The 17,550-nt window shown below is 38.2% G+C and overlaps 1 protein-coding gene across 1 annotated transcript; it reads right to left on the bottom strand.

The window, feature by feature from the left end:
* Window positions 1-234: 234 nt before the first annotated feature.
* Window positions 235-1,477, bottom strand: LOC147621808 (protein EXORDIUM-like 4). The gene has a single exon (XM_086823611.1). It carries the CDS (start codon window positions 1,458-1,460, stop codon window positions 336-338), a length of 1,125 nt encoding a protein of 374 aa, XP_086679737.1. The 5' UTR covers window positions 1,461-1,477; the 3' UTR covers window positions 235-335.
* Between the last annotated feature and the right edge of the window lie 16,073 nt (window positions 1,478-17,550).

The raw sequence follows: 17,550 nt of genomic DNA, 5'->3' as shown, positions 1-17,550 counted from the left end.
AATCTTGGCAAGGTGCTAGAAGGTTGAGGAGCAGCCATCAAGTGTAATTAGAGTAATCAAGTGTAATTAGAGCAAGGCATGAGTTAACGAGTGGAGGCTTGTTAAAATTTTTGACACTTGCTTGTATTCGAAGTTATCAAACCAATGCTTGGGGCACTCAGAGAGACACGCAGCCGTTCCATTTAAAAATGGGAGCGAGAGAGGACCTTTTACACGTATTTCTAACACAGCGTGGAACGAAGGAAAGCCGATACATACATTGTACTGAAAACAGAGACGTAATAGAAATTAAAACATATTATACAACTTTAGTTCCTTTTTCCAAGCACAGCAGGCTATGGCTGCCCAGAGCACGACAGGGTGACAGGGTCCCAAATCCAAGGCAGCAAGAACTTGCTGTGCTGTAGGCCTTCCATGTTGTAGCTTGCACTCGTGTGACGCTCTTGCAACACGTGCCCTGGGTAGCCCGGATAAGCCCCTTCGCCAAACGCGCCTGTGCAGGCTCCGCCAGCCTCCACTGCACATGCGGAGTCCCCTTGATAATACGCATCCCCATAGGGGTTCGTCGCTGCCCCTACCAAAACCTTAGCTAAATTAACAATCATCCCATCCACCCCCACATCATTGGGCGCCTTCAGAGGCTCCCCTTGCGGTCCATACTGTGGCCTTGCAAAGGGCCAGGCGCAATAGCCCGGACACTGCTCCTTCGCATTCCCCACCCACGCATACGCTATCTTGCCAAGCCCTTCGCTGGCCGTGTAGAAATGCTGCCCGCACGAATGCATACAGAACCCTTCCACCACAACGTCTGCAGCAGTCAATACCACATGGATGTTGTTGCCCATTCGCCCTCCATCATCACCTGCAGCAGGAGAAGCTCCCCTTGCAGAGGCTATTGCTAGCGCAGAGATGTCAGAGAGATTAAGGAGCTTTCCCAGTGAGTAGTTATCAAAGGTTTCATGCTTGATTATCACAGTCTGGGAGACCCCTTCCCCTTGCAAATCTGTGTAGCCCCTAGTGAGAGACCACCACTTGGCCACTGTAGGAGAAAACACAGCTCTAGAAGGGGGCTCGAGCACAGATTTAAGAGAAATCTTCACAGATTTGTGTGGTGCATGGGAGGTAGCACTGAGAGAGGCTAGAAAAGACATTAGTGTGTTGTGTTCTAAAGCTGTGAAATCCCCATAGAATGTGATATGAATCTTAATGGGCTCTTTGCCTGCAAGAAGGGGGCCTTTGTGATATGGAAGGCCGATGGGAGGAGATGCAGGCACCCGAATGCAAGATGCAAAAGGAGACAAAACGAGGGCAAGAATGGCTATGGATATGATGCTCTCGATGGGAGCTCGTTGGGAGGCCATGGCGACGAGGTGGGGAAGGAACCCGCACTGTGTGCTCTTTAAATATGAGGCAAGAGGGCAAAACTTGCACGTGTACACTAGAGAAAAAGAGCCACTCATCTAGACTCCTAGGGCCATGGCCAGTGGTAAAGTTTGCATGTTATAAGAGACCATTAAGCACACCATGGAAGATCACTTGCTAAGGGGGTGCACACCAAACAAGTTCTCTCATCATTAGAAAATGGAAGACTTGTGAGTTGAACATAATGAGGTGCCAACATGTAGTAAGATAAGAGAGATATTCCAATACCATTGTGCAATTTTGAATGGTGATCGAAAGCCATTATAAAGTATGAGCCATCAACTATAAAACTAAGGATTTCTACGTGGGGAGGTTCGATTATCACATAATAAGAGTGGAAAATGGAAGATAGGTTGCAAATTTAAGTGGATTTAATATATGACTAGCTTATTGTATTTATTATATCATCCTAGTGAGATTACGAACATCTGATCAAAGCTACTACTTCATGAACAAGTGATAAGGGGCATAAGCCCTTATTAAAGTTACTACCTCATGAACAAGTGACATGGGCATAAGCCCTTGATGAGTTCTCAATGTCATAGGGGATTGTTGCATGCAGAATAATCGCATATCAAACTTAATTGAAGCCATGTGTAATAGGGGATTGTTGCATGGAGAATAATTGCAAATCAGACTTATTTTGTGTAAAACATGTAGACAGTATAGATATGTGCAGTTGTACACATAAATTGAGCAATGTATGAATCTTAGGCTATTTAGACCTTGATCAAGGCTTGGTATACAAAGATTTAAACAAAATACTACTCATTTAGTCTCTAACATCAAATGAGCATGCAGTGATTAACCACAAACATCTCCATTAAGTAAAAGTTTGGTATGTTGACTTGGTGTTGTCTGCATTGCCTCTAAGGGTTCTCGAGGACCATACTGACAAGGAAAATTTTCCAATTAATGTAAGTTGATGGCCTCACCGTGATAAATAATTGTAGACACATGGATCAATTATTTCCTCAACACCTATTGATATGAAATTTTAATTTTCTTGTTTTAAAAGATTGAAAGTCATTTACATGCCAATATTTCTTTAAAAATATAGCAAATTCATGAAAGGGTTTAGATAATTGTTTTACGGATAGAGCACGAAGGTTTTCCTTGAATAGCATTGATACATGGGTGGCTCTTTCTCCATTTGAAGTTCTAAATACTACAACACTCTTAAGTATTTTGATATCCTACATGGTTCTAGATAACATGTGTTAAAAAAATCTTATGAGACTTAGATAAACATATAAAAGAAGGATACGCCATTGTGATGATGCTTTTATATTATCCTGAAATACGTTTGATTGGTAAAGAGTAATTGAATCCTCTAGCTAGATAGGCTTGCGCTTCATGAATGGTTCTATTTTTCCACTAGTATAGACAATTACTGGATGTTCTTATTTTTTTTCATCTCCAAGGAGGCCTCAAAGTCTCTATGAAATGCACGTGCATGCATGGATGACACATGATGTGTATGCACACACACATACACATAAGCTATGTGCACAACACATGCATGTGTGTATGCACACACACATACACACATGATGCATGCACGTGCACACACACACACATAAAGATAAAGACTTTATGAAGTGACTTGCCTTGTTTTTTATCTTATGGAATAAATGGTATTTGCTATTTATCTCAAGGGTGACTCATATACCTACTACTTTAGAGTTCTCCCAATTGAGTATGAATTTTAGATAGTTCTTAGAGAAAGCATATAGATAGTGTAGTTTTTTCTTTGACCATATGATTTGATTTAAGAACTATACAAAACTATGGATATAATTTATGATGCTAAGTTGATTCCCAGTGGTACAACCTATTTATAGGATGACACCATGCTAAACCCGTAAAGAAGGTTCTATTTCTAATGCAAAGGTTGGATGCAAGAAAGTTGATTCCCAATGGTAGAACCTATTTATATGATGACACCATGCTAAACCCATAACAAGAAGGATCTATTTCTAATGTAAAGGTGAGATTCAAGACATGTATAAGGACCTCTTAAAATTTATCCTTTAAAATTTTACCCTTTTTATAAGGCACAAAGAAGCTAATAACATGGGTGAATGGTAGATTGGAGTCACCATTTTGATCCTATAAAACTTTTAAGGTATTTTAAGAGTTTAAAGAGGAAAAAGAATAATACGAGGACTTTTTATAGGTAATAAAAGATTAATATGAGAACTTTTTATAGGTAATAATACGAGAACTTTTTAAAAAGATTAATCCGAGAATTGTTTATAGGTAATAAAGGATTGAAAATAAGAGGAGGGGGTATTAGTAGATCCTAGGCTCTCTCTCCAACCTAATTTAGCTCTAGCTCTTTATGATGATTACTCCTTTGTCTCTTCTGTTAGGCCCTTCATTGTAAATTAAGGTGGGTCCTATCTGAAAAAGCTACTTGCATGCTCAAGAAAATGCATAATATAATATATTATCTATGGCCTCTCTTTGCGTTATGCCTTAACTCTCTCTCTCTCTCTCTCTCTCTCTCTCTCTCTCTCTCTCTCCCCCCAAAACCCTACGTAGACACCTAAGAAACAGAGCATGAATCTTCAATCCTAACTAGCTAGCCTAGCTCTTTAATACCATTTTATAGATCATGGTAGCTAGGAAGAATCACAGAATGTAATTAAATTCAGAACTAGGTAATTGAAAAATTTAAGACTTAATAGAAAAACAAGCTTAGCAAGATAGGCTTAGCCTTTTACATCATGATGTTACTAGCTCAACACATGTAGCAAGACTATCCATGTGGAAATATGACATCAATCAGAATCTAAGGATATTTATGCCTCTTCACCTTTTCTTATTAATCTACATTGATCAAACTAACTGTCCTTAGAGATAATACATTATATAGTTTTATACATTTATGTAACTTCCTTATCTCCACATAATTAACAAATATGAAATAATTGCATGCATCCCCTAAGTTACACAATGTTGATGTAAACTAAATCTCTCTCTCTCTCTCTCTCTCTCTCTCTCTCTCTCTCTCTCTCTCTCTCTCTCTCTCTCTCTCTCATGCCCCTTCCCACACCCCACCTCCATGATGGAGATAGTACCATGATATCTATAGTTACTTTCTAGGAATTGTTTCTCATGTGGATCCCCACCATCATCCACCCAATCCAAGATGAGGGTTAGCTTCTAGTAGTGAGACTGCCCAATCTATCTATACACCTTGATTGTCCTTGCTTTCTCCCTTAACAATGGATGTATCTAACTCCAATTCTTTTGTCTTGACAAATTCTCTAAAGTTTCCATCCTTGAAAGCTCTAGTGGTCTAAAAAACTAGGCAATCTAACCCCTTATCGTAGAAGGTCTAGGTTGGTGTGGGACTTGGCCTAGCTTAACAAGGATAATGGAATGCAAGGGCACACTAGGGAAGTCACAAACATCTTGCAAGGGAACACTATCGAATGCAATTTTTGGCCACAAGGATCTCATTCTTGGGGGGTTCACTCATAAATATGTAAGCATAGCACGTGGGTTCAACAAAAGGGATTTTTAAAATCTCCTTTTTTACACATTTTTTACATACAAAAGGGTACCATTTAAAGGGGGTATTCACAGGCTGAATAGAGAAGGGGTATGTTTTATTCATAAAAAAATTACAGATAAGAGATTTTTAAAATATTCCTTGAACGCAGTGATACAGAGGGTTTACTTATAGTGAACCCCCTGAGATCTTGTTATTATCACTACAATTTTATCTTTGGCTCTTTTTGTACTTTTTATTTTTCTTTATTGATCACAAAGGCCTTATGTGAATGTTATATCTCTTATAAGCCTCATAAGTCTTTTTGTACTCTTTATTTTACTTTACTAATCATCACAAAGGTCATATGTGAATGTTATATCATCATCATTATCTCTCTCTCTCTCTCTCTCTCTCTCTCTCTCTCTCTCTCTCTCTCTCTCTCGCACGCGTGCACACACACACACACACTCTCTCTCTCTCTCACTCTTTTTGGAGGCTCATTTGAATAGCATGCAATATAGTTCAAAGTAAGGGCTATCATGTTTTTTGACTTTTAAAAACATTTGATTAACATGAGCCTCATAGCTATTGTTGTCCTCTTAGCCCATATTTTGATATACTATGATTTATTGATCACACAGACCATATATGGCCTTCTATAGATGTTAATGTCATCGTTATCATCATCATCATCTCTCCATCTCTCTCTCTCTCTCTCTCTCTCTCTCTCTCTCTCTCTCTCTCTCTCTCTCTCTCTCTTTGTTATTCAACACATCTTATGTTCGAATCTCACTCCCGTCGGATAGATCATATTTGGTCTCTTGGGATTGTTCCTATGACGTTAAAAGAGCTTCTTCTTCTTCTTCTTCTCTCTTTGATGGAGGCTTACTTGAATCATATGTAATATAGTGCATGAGTTATCATTTTTTTACCTTTTAGAAACATTCACATTATCATATGGGGGATTTGATTGATAAAAAAGGTATCCCAAAAGAGGTAGTCTTATTATCTTAAAATTTATAAAGGGGCTAATTAGGAATGATGCAAATCATCATTATGTTTTTTTATAAATATCTCTTGAGAACTTATGACACACAGGATTTCATCTAATAAACACTTGAGTTTATTTGACAAGTATGTGTGGCATTATTTCATGATGCATCCTTTTTAAAATAACTACTAGAATATAGATAAATCCTTAAACATTTCTCATTCACAAATAGAATATATTTAAATCCTTAAATCATAATTTACCTTTTGAGTTAAGAATATTAAAAAATCCTTAAAATTTTATCATTGAGTTACTTACAATGAGTTTAAACGATTGGAAACCTCTCATATTTATATATATTTAGTGCCTAGTTTGATAATGTAGAAATACTCCAGTGTCTACTCATGTAGAAATGATGATTCATTTTAAAAAAATGAGAATCAAGAAAATGCAAATACATAAATGGTCAAGTTTTTGCTCCGTTGCCCCTAAATATGAAAAAAAAAAGAGAAATGCACAGAATTAGTAGGCAAGTAATGGAGATTGACCTTATTGCTATTGAGTAATAATTATTTCTAGCAGGCAACAATATTTATAACTAAAAGAGAGTAGCATGCTAATTATCACAAAGACAATTAAACAATTAGTAGGCAAGTAATGGAGATTGACCTTATTGATATTGAGTAATAATTATTTCTAGCAGGCAACAATATTTATAACTAAAAGAGAGTAGCATGCTAATTATCACAAAGACAATAAACAATTAGTCTTCTTCATTATCAATAATATATAAGTGCTCAATTTAGAAGTTATAATCACTAAAAGCTTCACAAAAAACCTATGTTGTGCTATTGGTGATGGAAATGTGATGAGTTTCTAAGTATAATGTGATAACATAAAGAAAAAGGGTTTTATGTTCTTTGTCGTGTGTGGAACATTTTTTAATCTCATACATAATGGATAAAATTAGAGTATAGTCATTTGGAAGACTCTAGAATCAATAAAGATAATTAGGCAAGAATGGATTTACAATCACGTCTTTGGGATCGTATGATAATCATGAATGTTTTAAAATTGTGCCTAAACTAGATCTTTGCCATGACATATTTCTTTAGATTTACATTGATTTTGATATCACTTTATATTCTTTATTTATATGTACTTCACTAACTAAGCCATCACAATATTTATTCATTCCTACTTAGTGACCTTCTTGACCCTATTGGCACTTATCAACTTGACGTTGATACTTCAAGCCCTAAATTTTTTATGCTCCGTCATCATGACTTGGAACATACTTGTGAGAAGATAGAATGCATGCCATTTATAAATAACAAAAGATAGAATGCATGCCATTTATAAATAACAAAAGATATAATAATAATTTGTAAACATGTTTACATAGCTAGTGTAATAAATATACAAACTTGTAGCTTTGATCCTTGAAAATGATGGGGAAGAGGTAAAATAAACACGTTTATATAGCTAGTGAAATAAATATACAAACTTGTAGCTTTAATCCTTGAAAATGATGGGGAAGAGGTAAAAGCTCAATGTTATAATGGTAATCAAGTCAAAGTATAACAATCATAGTCAAATCTATATAAAATAAACCAATTTGCTAACTGTAGGGTACTACTTTAGACTATGTTTTCCGATTAATATTTATTCCTTTTCAAAGGTAATGGTGATTTTTTCTACGAATGAATTCTAGTTAATATTTTTTAGTCTTCTTTGGCCCCATGCTACTCGTGTAGAGAAAGCCATATCTTTGTTTATGATTAAATTCTAGAGGATACTTTTTTGTCTTCTTTGTGAAAGCCATATCAATGAAACCCTTTTTGCAAAAAAGAAAGAATAAGATAAAGCTTAAAGATGTGAAGAGACATATGTAAGGCACAAAGATGCAATATAAAAAAGGACAACAATCGATATGGCCAGTCGTTGGAGGTAGCACAATAATTCCTGTTGGGAAGGAGGCAATGAAGCACATGGTGCAATATGTAGCAACCATACTTTGAAGCATGCACACTTTCATGTGCCTAAAAGGGAGAGCACAAAAATTCGGTTTTGCAATCTTCTCACTTTTGTCAGGCCACTAGACTTGGAAAAGGCACCAAGTTACGGACGGAGTAGGACCATGTGTACTAGTGTTTCAATTGTAAATAGGTAGCCAATATAATGAGCATGGGTTGTAGCATTTCAAGGGAAAAAGCACCAAGTTGTGGAAGGAGTATGTGTTTTATAGCTTCAATTGTAAATAGTTAGTCAATATAAAATGAGCCCATATGGGTTCTAGCATTTCAAGGGCAAATATTTAAAAAATACGACGGGTCTCACATTAACCCCCCCTCTCTCTCTCACACACACAATGTAGCATTTCAAGGAGTATGAGCATGTGCTCTATATCTTCAATTGTAAATAGTTAGTCAATATAATGAGCATGGGTTATAGCATTTCAAGGGAAAATATTTTAAAAAAATACAATGGGTCTCACATTACCACCCCCCTCCACACACACACACACACAAGTTGGATGAGGGTTTAATACCTAGAGTCATATTGGGGGACTTTTTATATGTTCTCTCTTTATGAAGAGGTTGTCTTTGAACATGGGGAGTGGTTTTAGGAGAAAACACCTATTGTTTCTACCGCGCCCAAATGTGGCACCATGGCAAGCCAGATCCATGCTGTTGCCTAGCCATCTCGGACACCATTTTAACATAAAACTTGTTGTTCCAACTTGGACAAGACTCACCTATTTAACATGGTTATCTTGCTCCTTTGTGAGAGTTATGACAATGCTTGTTTGCTCAATTCTCCAATAACAAATGGGTGCCTCCACAATTGGACAATTAATGCTCATGGAATACATCTAGTCAAGTTAAAGGCTAGGGACTCGAGAATGCAAGGAGCAAGGGCAAGAAAGTGGATTCAAAAGCTTACTAAAAAATGCTAAGTCTAAAGAACCTGTCCATGCTTGTTGGAAGAGGCATACGAGGACATGGAAAGCCACTCCTTGGCAAAATACAATTTGCTAATGTGACGACTACTCCATTGCAAGCTCCCCAATAAGAGCCCATATAGAAAAATGGGTAGACTAGCATGCCCATTCGTTAAAAAATGCTAGAAGACAACTTTCATCTATTTTGGAAATGTTAGGTACTTATTCCTCTTTGGAAACGCATCAAAAAGTGGCTCAATAAAGCCGAAACCCAAGATATATTCAACTCTAAACAATCTTTGCTAGGTGACATTAGGAATTTGAGTCATCCATTAATAGAGGTGTGCCGATGGATTATACTATTATTAACAACACCTAGGAAGCCAGTAATGGTATGATCTTTGGGAGGAAAGCAAGAGCACACTACAAAAAGCTGATCAGAGTTAAGACAATACAACACCTCTTTGAAGAGCTCACTAAGGAGGCTTTGGAAATAATGGCTTAGCTAGAAAACAACTACAAATTTGACTAGCTAGAGCCACTAATAGATAAGAAATTTTGGTCCAAAAAATGACATAGTAGGCCTATAGCTTTAGTTGATGTAAATTTGGCAAAAAGGAAAACACAAGTATGACAATGTAAGTTCTCTCTATATGCTCAAGGGTGTCATTGAAAAAAAATCTATGATATCACCTAAGTGTAAAAAACATTGTTTCACATTAGGTCTACTTAATGTCTTTACATTTCTAGGAGATATGTTGTTTATTTATTTTTCTAATATACTTGACTTTCCAATGGGGGTGTTAAATATTTATTTTTTTCCAAGAAAGAGATCCTACTATTAGTGAACATTACAACTTGTTCATCATCCCAGCCAAGCTAGTGTTGAGAGCTATGAAGTCCATCTTTGCAGCCCTTAGAAGCGAGCGACAGCCGCACTCGACCATGGAGAGTGGAACAACTACACAGGAGTCCTCCTGGAGAGAAGGGGTCATAGCACGAACGACGTCAATGATGAGGCTTTGGAGGGCACGGACGAAGATGCCGCCGGTCCAAGCTTGGGTTTGAACCCAAGACCTCTCAGTCCTAGGCAAAACACTTTACCACTTGAACTGCCACGTCATTGGTGGGGGTGTTAAATATTTGATGATACTTGGGGGTTACAATATTTATCTTAAAAGACATCATACTTGACTTCTAATGGGGTTGTTAATATTTTGCAAATATACTTGACTTGTAAAACATATGCCCCCCCCAACTGCTTTCCAAATCACCCTAGCCACCACCAAATATGTGGAATGTGGGTTTTCTTAGAAATGATGCACCCATGGAGTTTCATTCATGATTTGAAGATGCTCACCCTTGCCCATCTTGGCATGGTCAAGATGTTGTTATTGATAGTGCCCATCTTGATGGCACATGCATGATGCTCATGGTGGTGATGGCTAATGTTGGTTTATTTTCTAAGTGATACAACTCCCTAGCTCTTTCTTCTATGATTTTAAAACTCCCCTACTAAAGAAGAGTGTCTTAAACTCACTCATGAGTCAACTTTGTGCCATTGCAAACAATTTAACTTTAGCCTAATGTGTTGCAACTCAAGGAGTCTAACAAGTTTGACAAGATAAGTATAAAAGCTTCAATTTCTCATGACTTTTATTACATCAAACATTGTAATCTTCAGTAAACATAGTTTCTTGTGTGTCTAAAGTTATTATTAGACTATATAAAACTATAATTAACATTCACATATTTGGACTTTTATTTTGATATAGCTACACAAAAGACATAACATAATGCCATCCATTATCATAGCATGAATTAAGTACTCATGCATGTCATAAAACGAGGATGCATGTCAAGGTCATCCATGATGGATAACCTCATGAGAATTATTAAATGAATTTAGAGAATGGTGCATTGTCAAGGATACCAAGAAAATAATCTTGTCAACCACAGATGTAAAGGCTGACATGTCTTCTATAATGAGAGGAAGGATGTACAAAGAATTTAATGGAAATCACAATATAGTGTTGGAATATCTTAGCCATAGTTTTAAGTTCTCATGCCAGGATATAACATTATAGTCTTGGAATATTGTAGCCATAGCTTCAAGTTCTCATGCTAAGAAATGATTGTTGACCTCTCATGGTCTTCTTGACTTTCATCAAACCATTCATATATTTGAAGGTTTTTAAGAGAGAGAGAGAGAGAGAGAGAGAGAGAGAGAGAGAGAGAGAGAGAGAGAGAGAGAGAGAGAGAGAGAGAGAGAGAGAGAGAGAGAGAGAGAGAGAGAACTCTAATTAAACCCACCATAAGAGCCTACCTAAATCAAGAAGCACAAATCCATGTTTAATATAAATGTTTTCAAGGGAGTAAAAACACCTCAAATTAACATGAAGGTCTTCTAAGAAATTAGACATCCTCTAACCTTTTTAAGTGCTTTCAGGCATGCAATAAATATAAATATACTAATCATTTAGAGGCTCTTCCTTGTTAAAATTGAAGGAAGTAAAGAGAGTGCAATAAGATTAACTCCTGTTGTTTTATAAAAACCAGGACAAATTTATTGGGTTTTTAAATGATAGCCCATTTTCTATTGCACCATTTAGCACACTACAACATAATTCCATTTGTAAAGGAGATTTTCAAGCTTACAACATTTTTCTTTTTAACGAGAAGGGGCAACGTGAGAGAGAGAGAGAGAGAGAGAGAGAGAGAGAGAGAGAGAGAGAGGAGCATTTTATCATGTGGAGATGTGAAATCTAGAAAAGGTACTAATGGTGATCATTTTGTGCTGAGTACTCACCCAAGAAATATAAGAATATAGCACAATGGAAAGCAAAACAAAGTGCAATAGACAATGTAATAAATAGAGAATGGAGAGAATTTAAAGTTCTGAGATAGGTACAATGTGATAGTGTTGTCCACCTGTGCACTCTCAATAAGTAAAGCTTAGATGTCAATCTAGACAGACTCTGGATGGAGGATATACTAAGTGTAGAGGGTGTGGATACCTTAACTTGTGAGATAACTATGTCCATATATAGTGCAATAGGTGGTAGCCACGTATACAATGCGAGCAGTTACACAACATAAACATGGTCAATGCCCTTAATCCACTGCTGCCCACTAATAATGAATCGATACCATTGCTCCAAGGCTCCCCCAACCCTACCTAAATTTGCTCGAACCCTTGACCATCTACTAATCATTAATGATTATAATAATGATCCCATTAGATGCTTTACGTGTGGTGTAGCAAGTAGGGTGGGGTGGTGTATAAGAGTCTTTGTCCTCTAAAAACACCTCCTCCTTAAGAGGAAATCTAGTTGGTGGGTTTGGCTCATGATGGATTATTTCTCTAGCTCTGATGATAGAGTGGATGGACCTGTCCTCCACTGATGAGTGTGACATTCCAAAAACACATCTTAGTTGGTGATTATCTTCTTTGCCTTTGGATTGTAGAGTCAATACATTTGAATCTTGACTCTATCCAAGAAAGATATAATTCTTGCTTTTGGCATCAAGCTTCTTCTTGGATGCATCAGGTATATGCATATAACATTCATAGCCAAATATTTTGAAATGAGGCACTAAAGGTTTCTTACCATAGTAGGCCTATTGTGCAGTGTGATACCCTTGAGCGCCTTTGTATAGCTCTAATTGAGGATATAAATTGTGCTCACTACTTTAGCCCAAAAAGTGTCTAGTAACCCTTTCCCTTTTAGCATGCATGAGCCATCTCCACAACAATCTAATCATAGCATTCTACGACAACATTTATTGAGGTGTGTGAGTAGTGGGTGACGAGTTGGCACTTGATGCCATTGTCCTTGTAGTAGCTATCAAATTTTGTTACCCTCCTTGATCTATATAAAACTTTTTCACCTTCTTTCCTGTCTCATTGTCCACAATCTTATGCCATTGTATAAACTTGCCAAAAGCTTAAGTCTTATGTTGTGAAGGAAATAAACCTATTGTATCTTCTTACTATAATTGTCAACTAATAGTATAAGGTAAGAAGATCCCCACAATGTAATAGTAGATATCTTACAATAAAGATTAGCATGGACCAGCTCTGGAGGAGTCCTTTCCCTATTGCTCCTCTCCTATAGAAAATGCCTTACGATATTCCTTGCCCATTATACAAGCCTCACATGGTTCCTACAATTAAGAAAATGTAGGCAAATTAGCTACCATTCCCTTTTTCTACATCTCCTTCAACACTGCAAATCCAAAGTGACCAAATTTCATGTTGAAAAGCTTTCTCATGCTCTTATCTATAGTTGTTCCCTGTAAGGGCACCCAGCTCGTAGATATTATTGCACCTTAATCGTTTGCTGCTAACTTGAAAAGATGCAGGGGAGAAGAGAGCTTAAGCTCTTGCAAGCACACACACACACTCACAAAACCCTAAAAGAGAACACACAAGGTGAGAGGCTAAAAATCTTCTTCTTCTTTACACAACACTCAACACACCATATACAAAGATAGGAGTACACAATATGAAAAGGTACTTAACCAAATACATACTAGGGTTCTCAAAGAAAACATGAAGCCACTAGTAGATCTTCTATCTGAGATAATACCAGCCCAATCAGCATCTGTGTATCCATGTACACATATCTCTGTCCCAGTTTCATAAAATAGTCCACAATGCAAAGTAGACCTCACATACCTCAGTATGCGTCTCAATGCATCCAAATAAGGCTTCCGAGGAACCTGCATAAACTGACTCACCAACCCAACAGCATAGCTCAAATGTGGCATGGTGATCGTCATATAGATCAAGCTTCCTACTACTATGCGCCTATACATAGTAGGATCCTCCAAAATCTCTCCTGAATCTGCACTCAACTTACCATTCTGATCCAATGGCACTGAGATAGGCTTATAGCCTGTCATACCATACTTGGACAACATGTCCAAGCCATACTATCTCTGTAGTAATCCAATACCATGTGGTGACCTAATCACCTCAATGACCAAGAAATATGTGAGCTCCCCCAGATCCTTCATCTCAAACTTCTATCTAAGCAAGATCTTTACATCAAAGATCTCTGCATCATGGTCCCCCCGTAATGATCAGGTCATCTACATAGATGACAACAAGCACAACCCCTCTATCACTGTCACATACAACGAGAAATCTGCATTGGCTACATGAAAGCCAATAGTGACAAGATATTCAGAAATCTTGTCAGACCATGCTCTTGGTGCTTGTTTTAAGCCATACAAGGCTTTCTTCAACCTGCAAACATGCTCGGTGTGACTCACATCCTCATAACCAGGTGGCTGCAACATATACACCTCTTCCTGCAAATCCCCATGCAAGAATGCATTCTTTACATCCATCTGATGTAAAGACCATTGCTTTGATGCACCCACTGCTACTATCACAACTCTCACTATTGCCATCTTGGAAATTGGGCTGAAAGTTTCCTCATAATCAATGCCATATGTCTGCGCATATCCTTTGGCACTACCAATATAGCCTTGTACCTGCTTATGCTTCCATCACTGTTATGTTTTACTTTGTACACCCACTTGCATCCAATGGCTTTCTTGCCTTCAGGCAATTGCACTAAATCCCAATTCTCATTTCCATATAATGCATCCATCTCCTCATCCATAGCTTTCTCCCAACACACATTTCCAATAGCCTCATCAATGCATGTGGGCTCTACAACCTGTACAACTTTTGCCATGTATGCATAGTGATGTGTCACATAACCATCATAGGTAAACCTCTGCACAAGATTCTTCACTCTCCCAGATCTTTGCAGCTTTGCATTCATAGCTTCCATAGCCTTCTTTACACCAGGTGTTCTCATAGCTGGTATCCTAAGATCCTCTAATCAAGGCTCATCTCTGAGCCACTAGACTCTCCATCAACATGAGAATGCCCTGCAGAAATGTCAAGCATACTAAGGGGCTCAACCACTTTCTCTTTGCCTTTATGTGATGTACTAATCACATTTGCAGGACTGGTATTATGACGCAGCCTGCCACTCCATGGTCTATCAGCTGAACCACTAGATGAGGACTCTCCTGGTCCACTCAAAGACTGTGATTGCTGACTTGCATTCTGTGCAACCACATTTCCACTCACATCAGCCCCAATAGCTTCTTTTTTAGTAGCATACCAGCTGCTCATCTCATCAAAACCAACATCCCTGCTTACCCTCAACTCACGTGTAGCAGGGTTATAATATCTATATCCCTTTTGCTCAAGGGAATACCCAATAAACACACATTTTTCAGCTTTTAGATCCATCTTAGTTCTCAGCTCATCTGGCACATGCACATATGCAATGCATCCAAAGACTTTCAGATGAGACAAATCAGGTTTCCTGCCAGTAAACCTCTCCTCTAGAGTTATATCATGTATGGCTATAGCTAGAGTCCTATTCATGATGTAAACTGCTGTAGAAACAGTCTTAGTCCAATAGCTATGCGGCATATTCTTCTCTCCCATCAATGCTTGCGCAATCTCAGCAATGTGCCTGTTTTTTCGCTTATAGCAACTCCATTTTATTGCGGAGTGTATCTACATGTAAACTATCTCCGAATACCATTCTTCTTCAAAAATTCAGAGAACTCATTGGAGAAGTACTCTCCCCCTCCATCTGATCTTAGGCACTTTACATGTTTCCCTATTTTCTTTTCAACCATAACTCTGAAATTCTGAAAATGAGTGAACACCTCACCCTTCTCCTTCATGAAGTATACCCACACTTTCCTTGTGTGGTCATCAATAAATGTCACATAATACCTGCAGCCTCCCATTACATGCATTGTTTGCTTTCCAAATTGGCATGTTTCACATATTTTCTACTTATCTTCAACTTTAAACTTTGGCAGCCCTATCACAATTCCTTTTGTCTGCATAGACTTCATTCTCTGCACATTCACATGTCCAATTCTTTTATGCCAAATGTCTGTGTCTGCAACAATTCCTGAACCATTTGCAAACATCGCAGCACTCACTTTAGGCATGTTTACATTCAATGTAAACATTCTGCCCACTGTGTTGCCTTTTGCAACCAACCGGCACTTGTCTTTAAAGTCTTTAACATAACAACCATCAGGGTTAAACCGGAACCTGCAAACCTTGCTCAATCTTCTGGCCAACTGAAACCAGATTCTTTGTTATGTTCGGAACATGAAGTACATCTGTAAGGTACTTCACTTTGCCATCCTGCATAGACAATGGCACATCTCCAACATGGGCAATTGGATGAGCAGTGTCATTTCTTGTTTCCACAAAACCTGGTCTTTCAAGGTTTTTCATCTCCTTGAACCACTCCCCATGACATTCGAGGCACCTGAATCAAGATACCATACATTATCTTTATGTGTTGCTTCAACATTTTCAGACATGGCATTAACGACATGCCGCATAACAAACAAACTTTCATTATCCTCATTGTTTTTGCTTGAGGGTGCCTAGTTGTTTTGTTGCAATTTTCCATTTTGCATGTTAGCCTGCTTCTTATAACAATCTGCCTGCACATGTCCAGGCTTACCACAATAAAAGCATGCACGTGTATCATTATGCTGCCTTTGCCAATTTCCACGACCTCTTTGACTCCCCGTGCCTCTGAATTGGCCTCTTCCACCTGCGTGTTGTTGTTGTTGTTTTGCTTCTGTTGCTAGCCATAATTTTGATTACCTATTTGGCCACCTCCTTGGTCATGTCCACAGCCTCCTCTACCTCGTCCTCTTCTTGAACTTGTGTAGAAGGCCTGTTGCTCTGACATGTTTTTGTTTTGTGAAGGCTGTTGGTCTTCACCCAAGCTCTTCTCCTCTATAATCAACATAGACACCAAATCTGTGAAATTGGGAATGTTTTCCCGAGTCTGAATAGACATCTTGAATGCCTTGTATTGTGGTCCGAGACCATGTAGACAGACTTCAACCTTATCATCATCATCTACTGAGACACCAATAGATGCAAGGGATTCCACAATACCCTTGATCTTCAATGCATAGCCATTCACAGACATACTCTTTTTCTTCACAGTATGAAGTTCATTCTTCAACTGTATCTTTCGTGCCTTGGTATTCGTTTCATAGAGTTTTACCAAAGTGTCCCACGCCTCCTTGGGGGACTTGGCATCATGTATGTGCCCAATCATGGTGTCCAATATATTGATAGAGAGCCAATACATAACTTTTCTGGCTCCTTGGTTCCAATCCTTGAACTCTTTCACATCTCCAGCAATCGGATTGATCTCCGGTATCTTTGGTGCCTCTTCATGCTTACCTCAATCCTTGAACTCTTTCACATCTACAGCAGTCGGATTGATCTTTGGTATCTCTGCTGCCTCTTTATGCTCACCTTCTATATAGTCCCAGTAACCCTTTCCCATCAGGAAATTTGTCAACCTGAACCTCCAAGCATGGAAGTTGTTCTTATCAAACTTCTCAACAACAATTTGGTTTATGCCATCATTTGACATCTTGCCAGACACACAAATTTACCAGAAATAGCACTCTGGTTTGTCCTGCACAAACTGATGTATTTTTTGCAGGGGTACTGTACTACACTCAAATGTCACAACCAATGATCTCAATGTGTATACATACACCCAATGGAAACTCTTGACCTCCTTGCGCAGCACAGACAATGTCTCCACAACCAATCTGTCTTCCTGCAGTTCTTACAACAGAGTTCTGCAG

This window comes from Cibotium barometz, chromosome 29, assembly GCF_041138505.1.
Source record: "Cibotium barometz isolate CiBa-2024 chromosome 29, ASM4113850v1, whole genome shotgun sequence".
Taxonomy (NCBI): Eukaryota; Viridiplantae; Streptophyta; class Polypodiopsida; order Cyatheales; family Cibotiaceae; genus Cibotium; species Cibotium barometz.
Note: the sequence above shows the minus strand (reverse complement) of the source record. Positions and strands in the feature narration are given on the sequence as shown.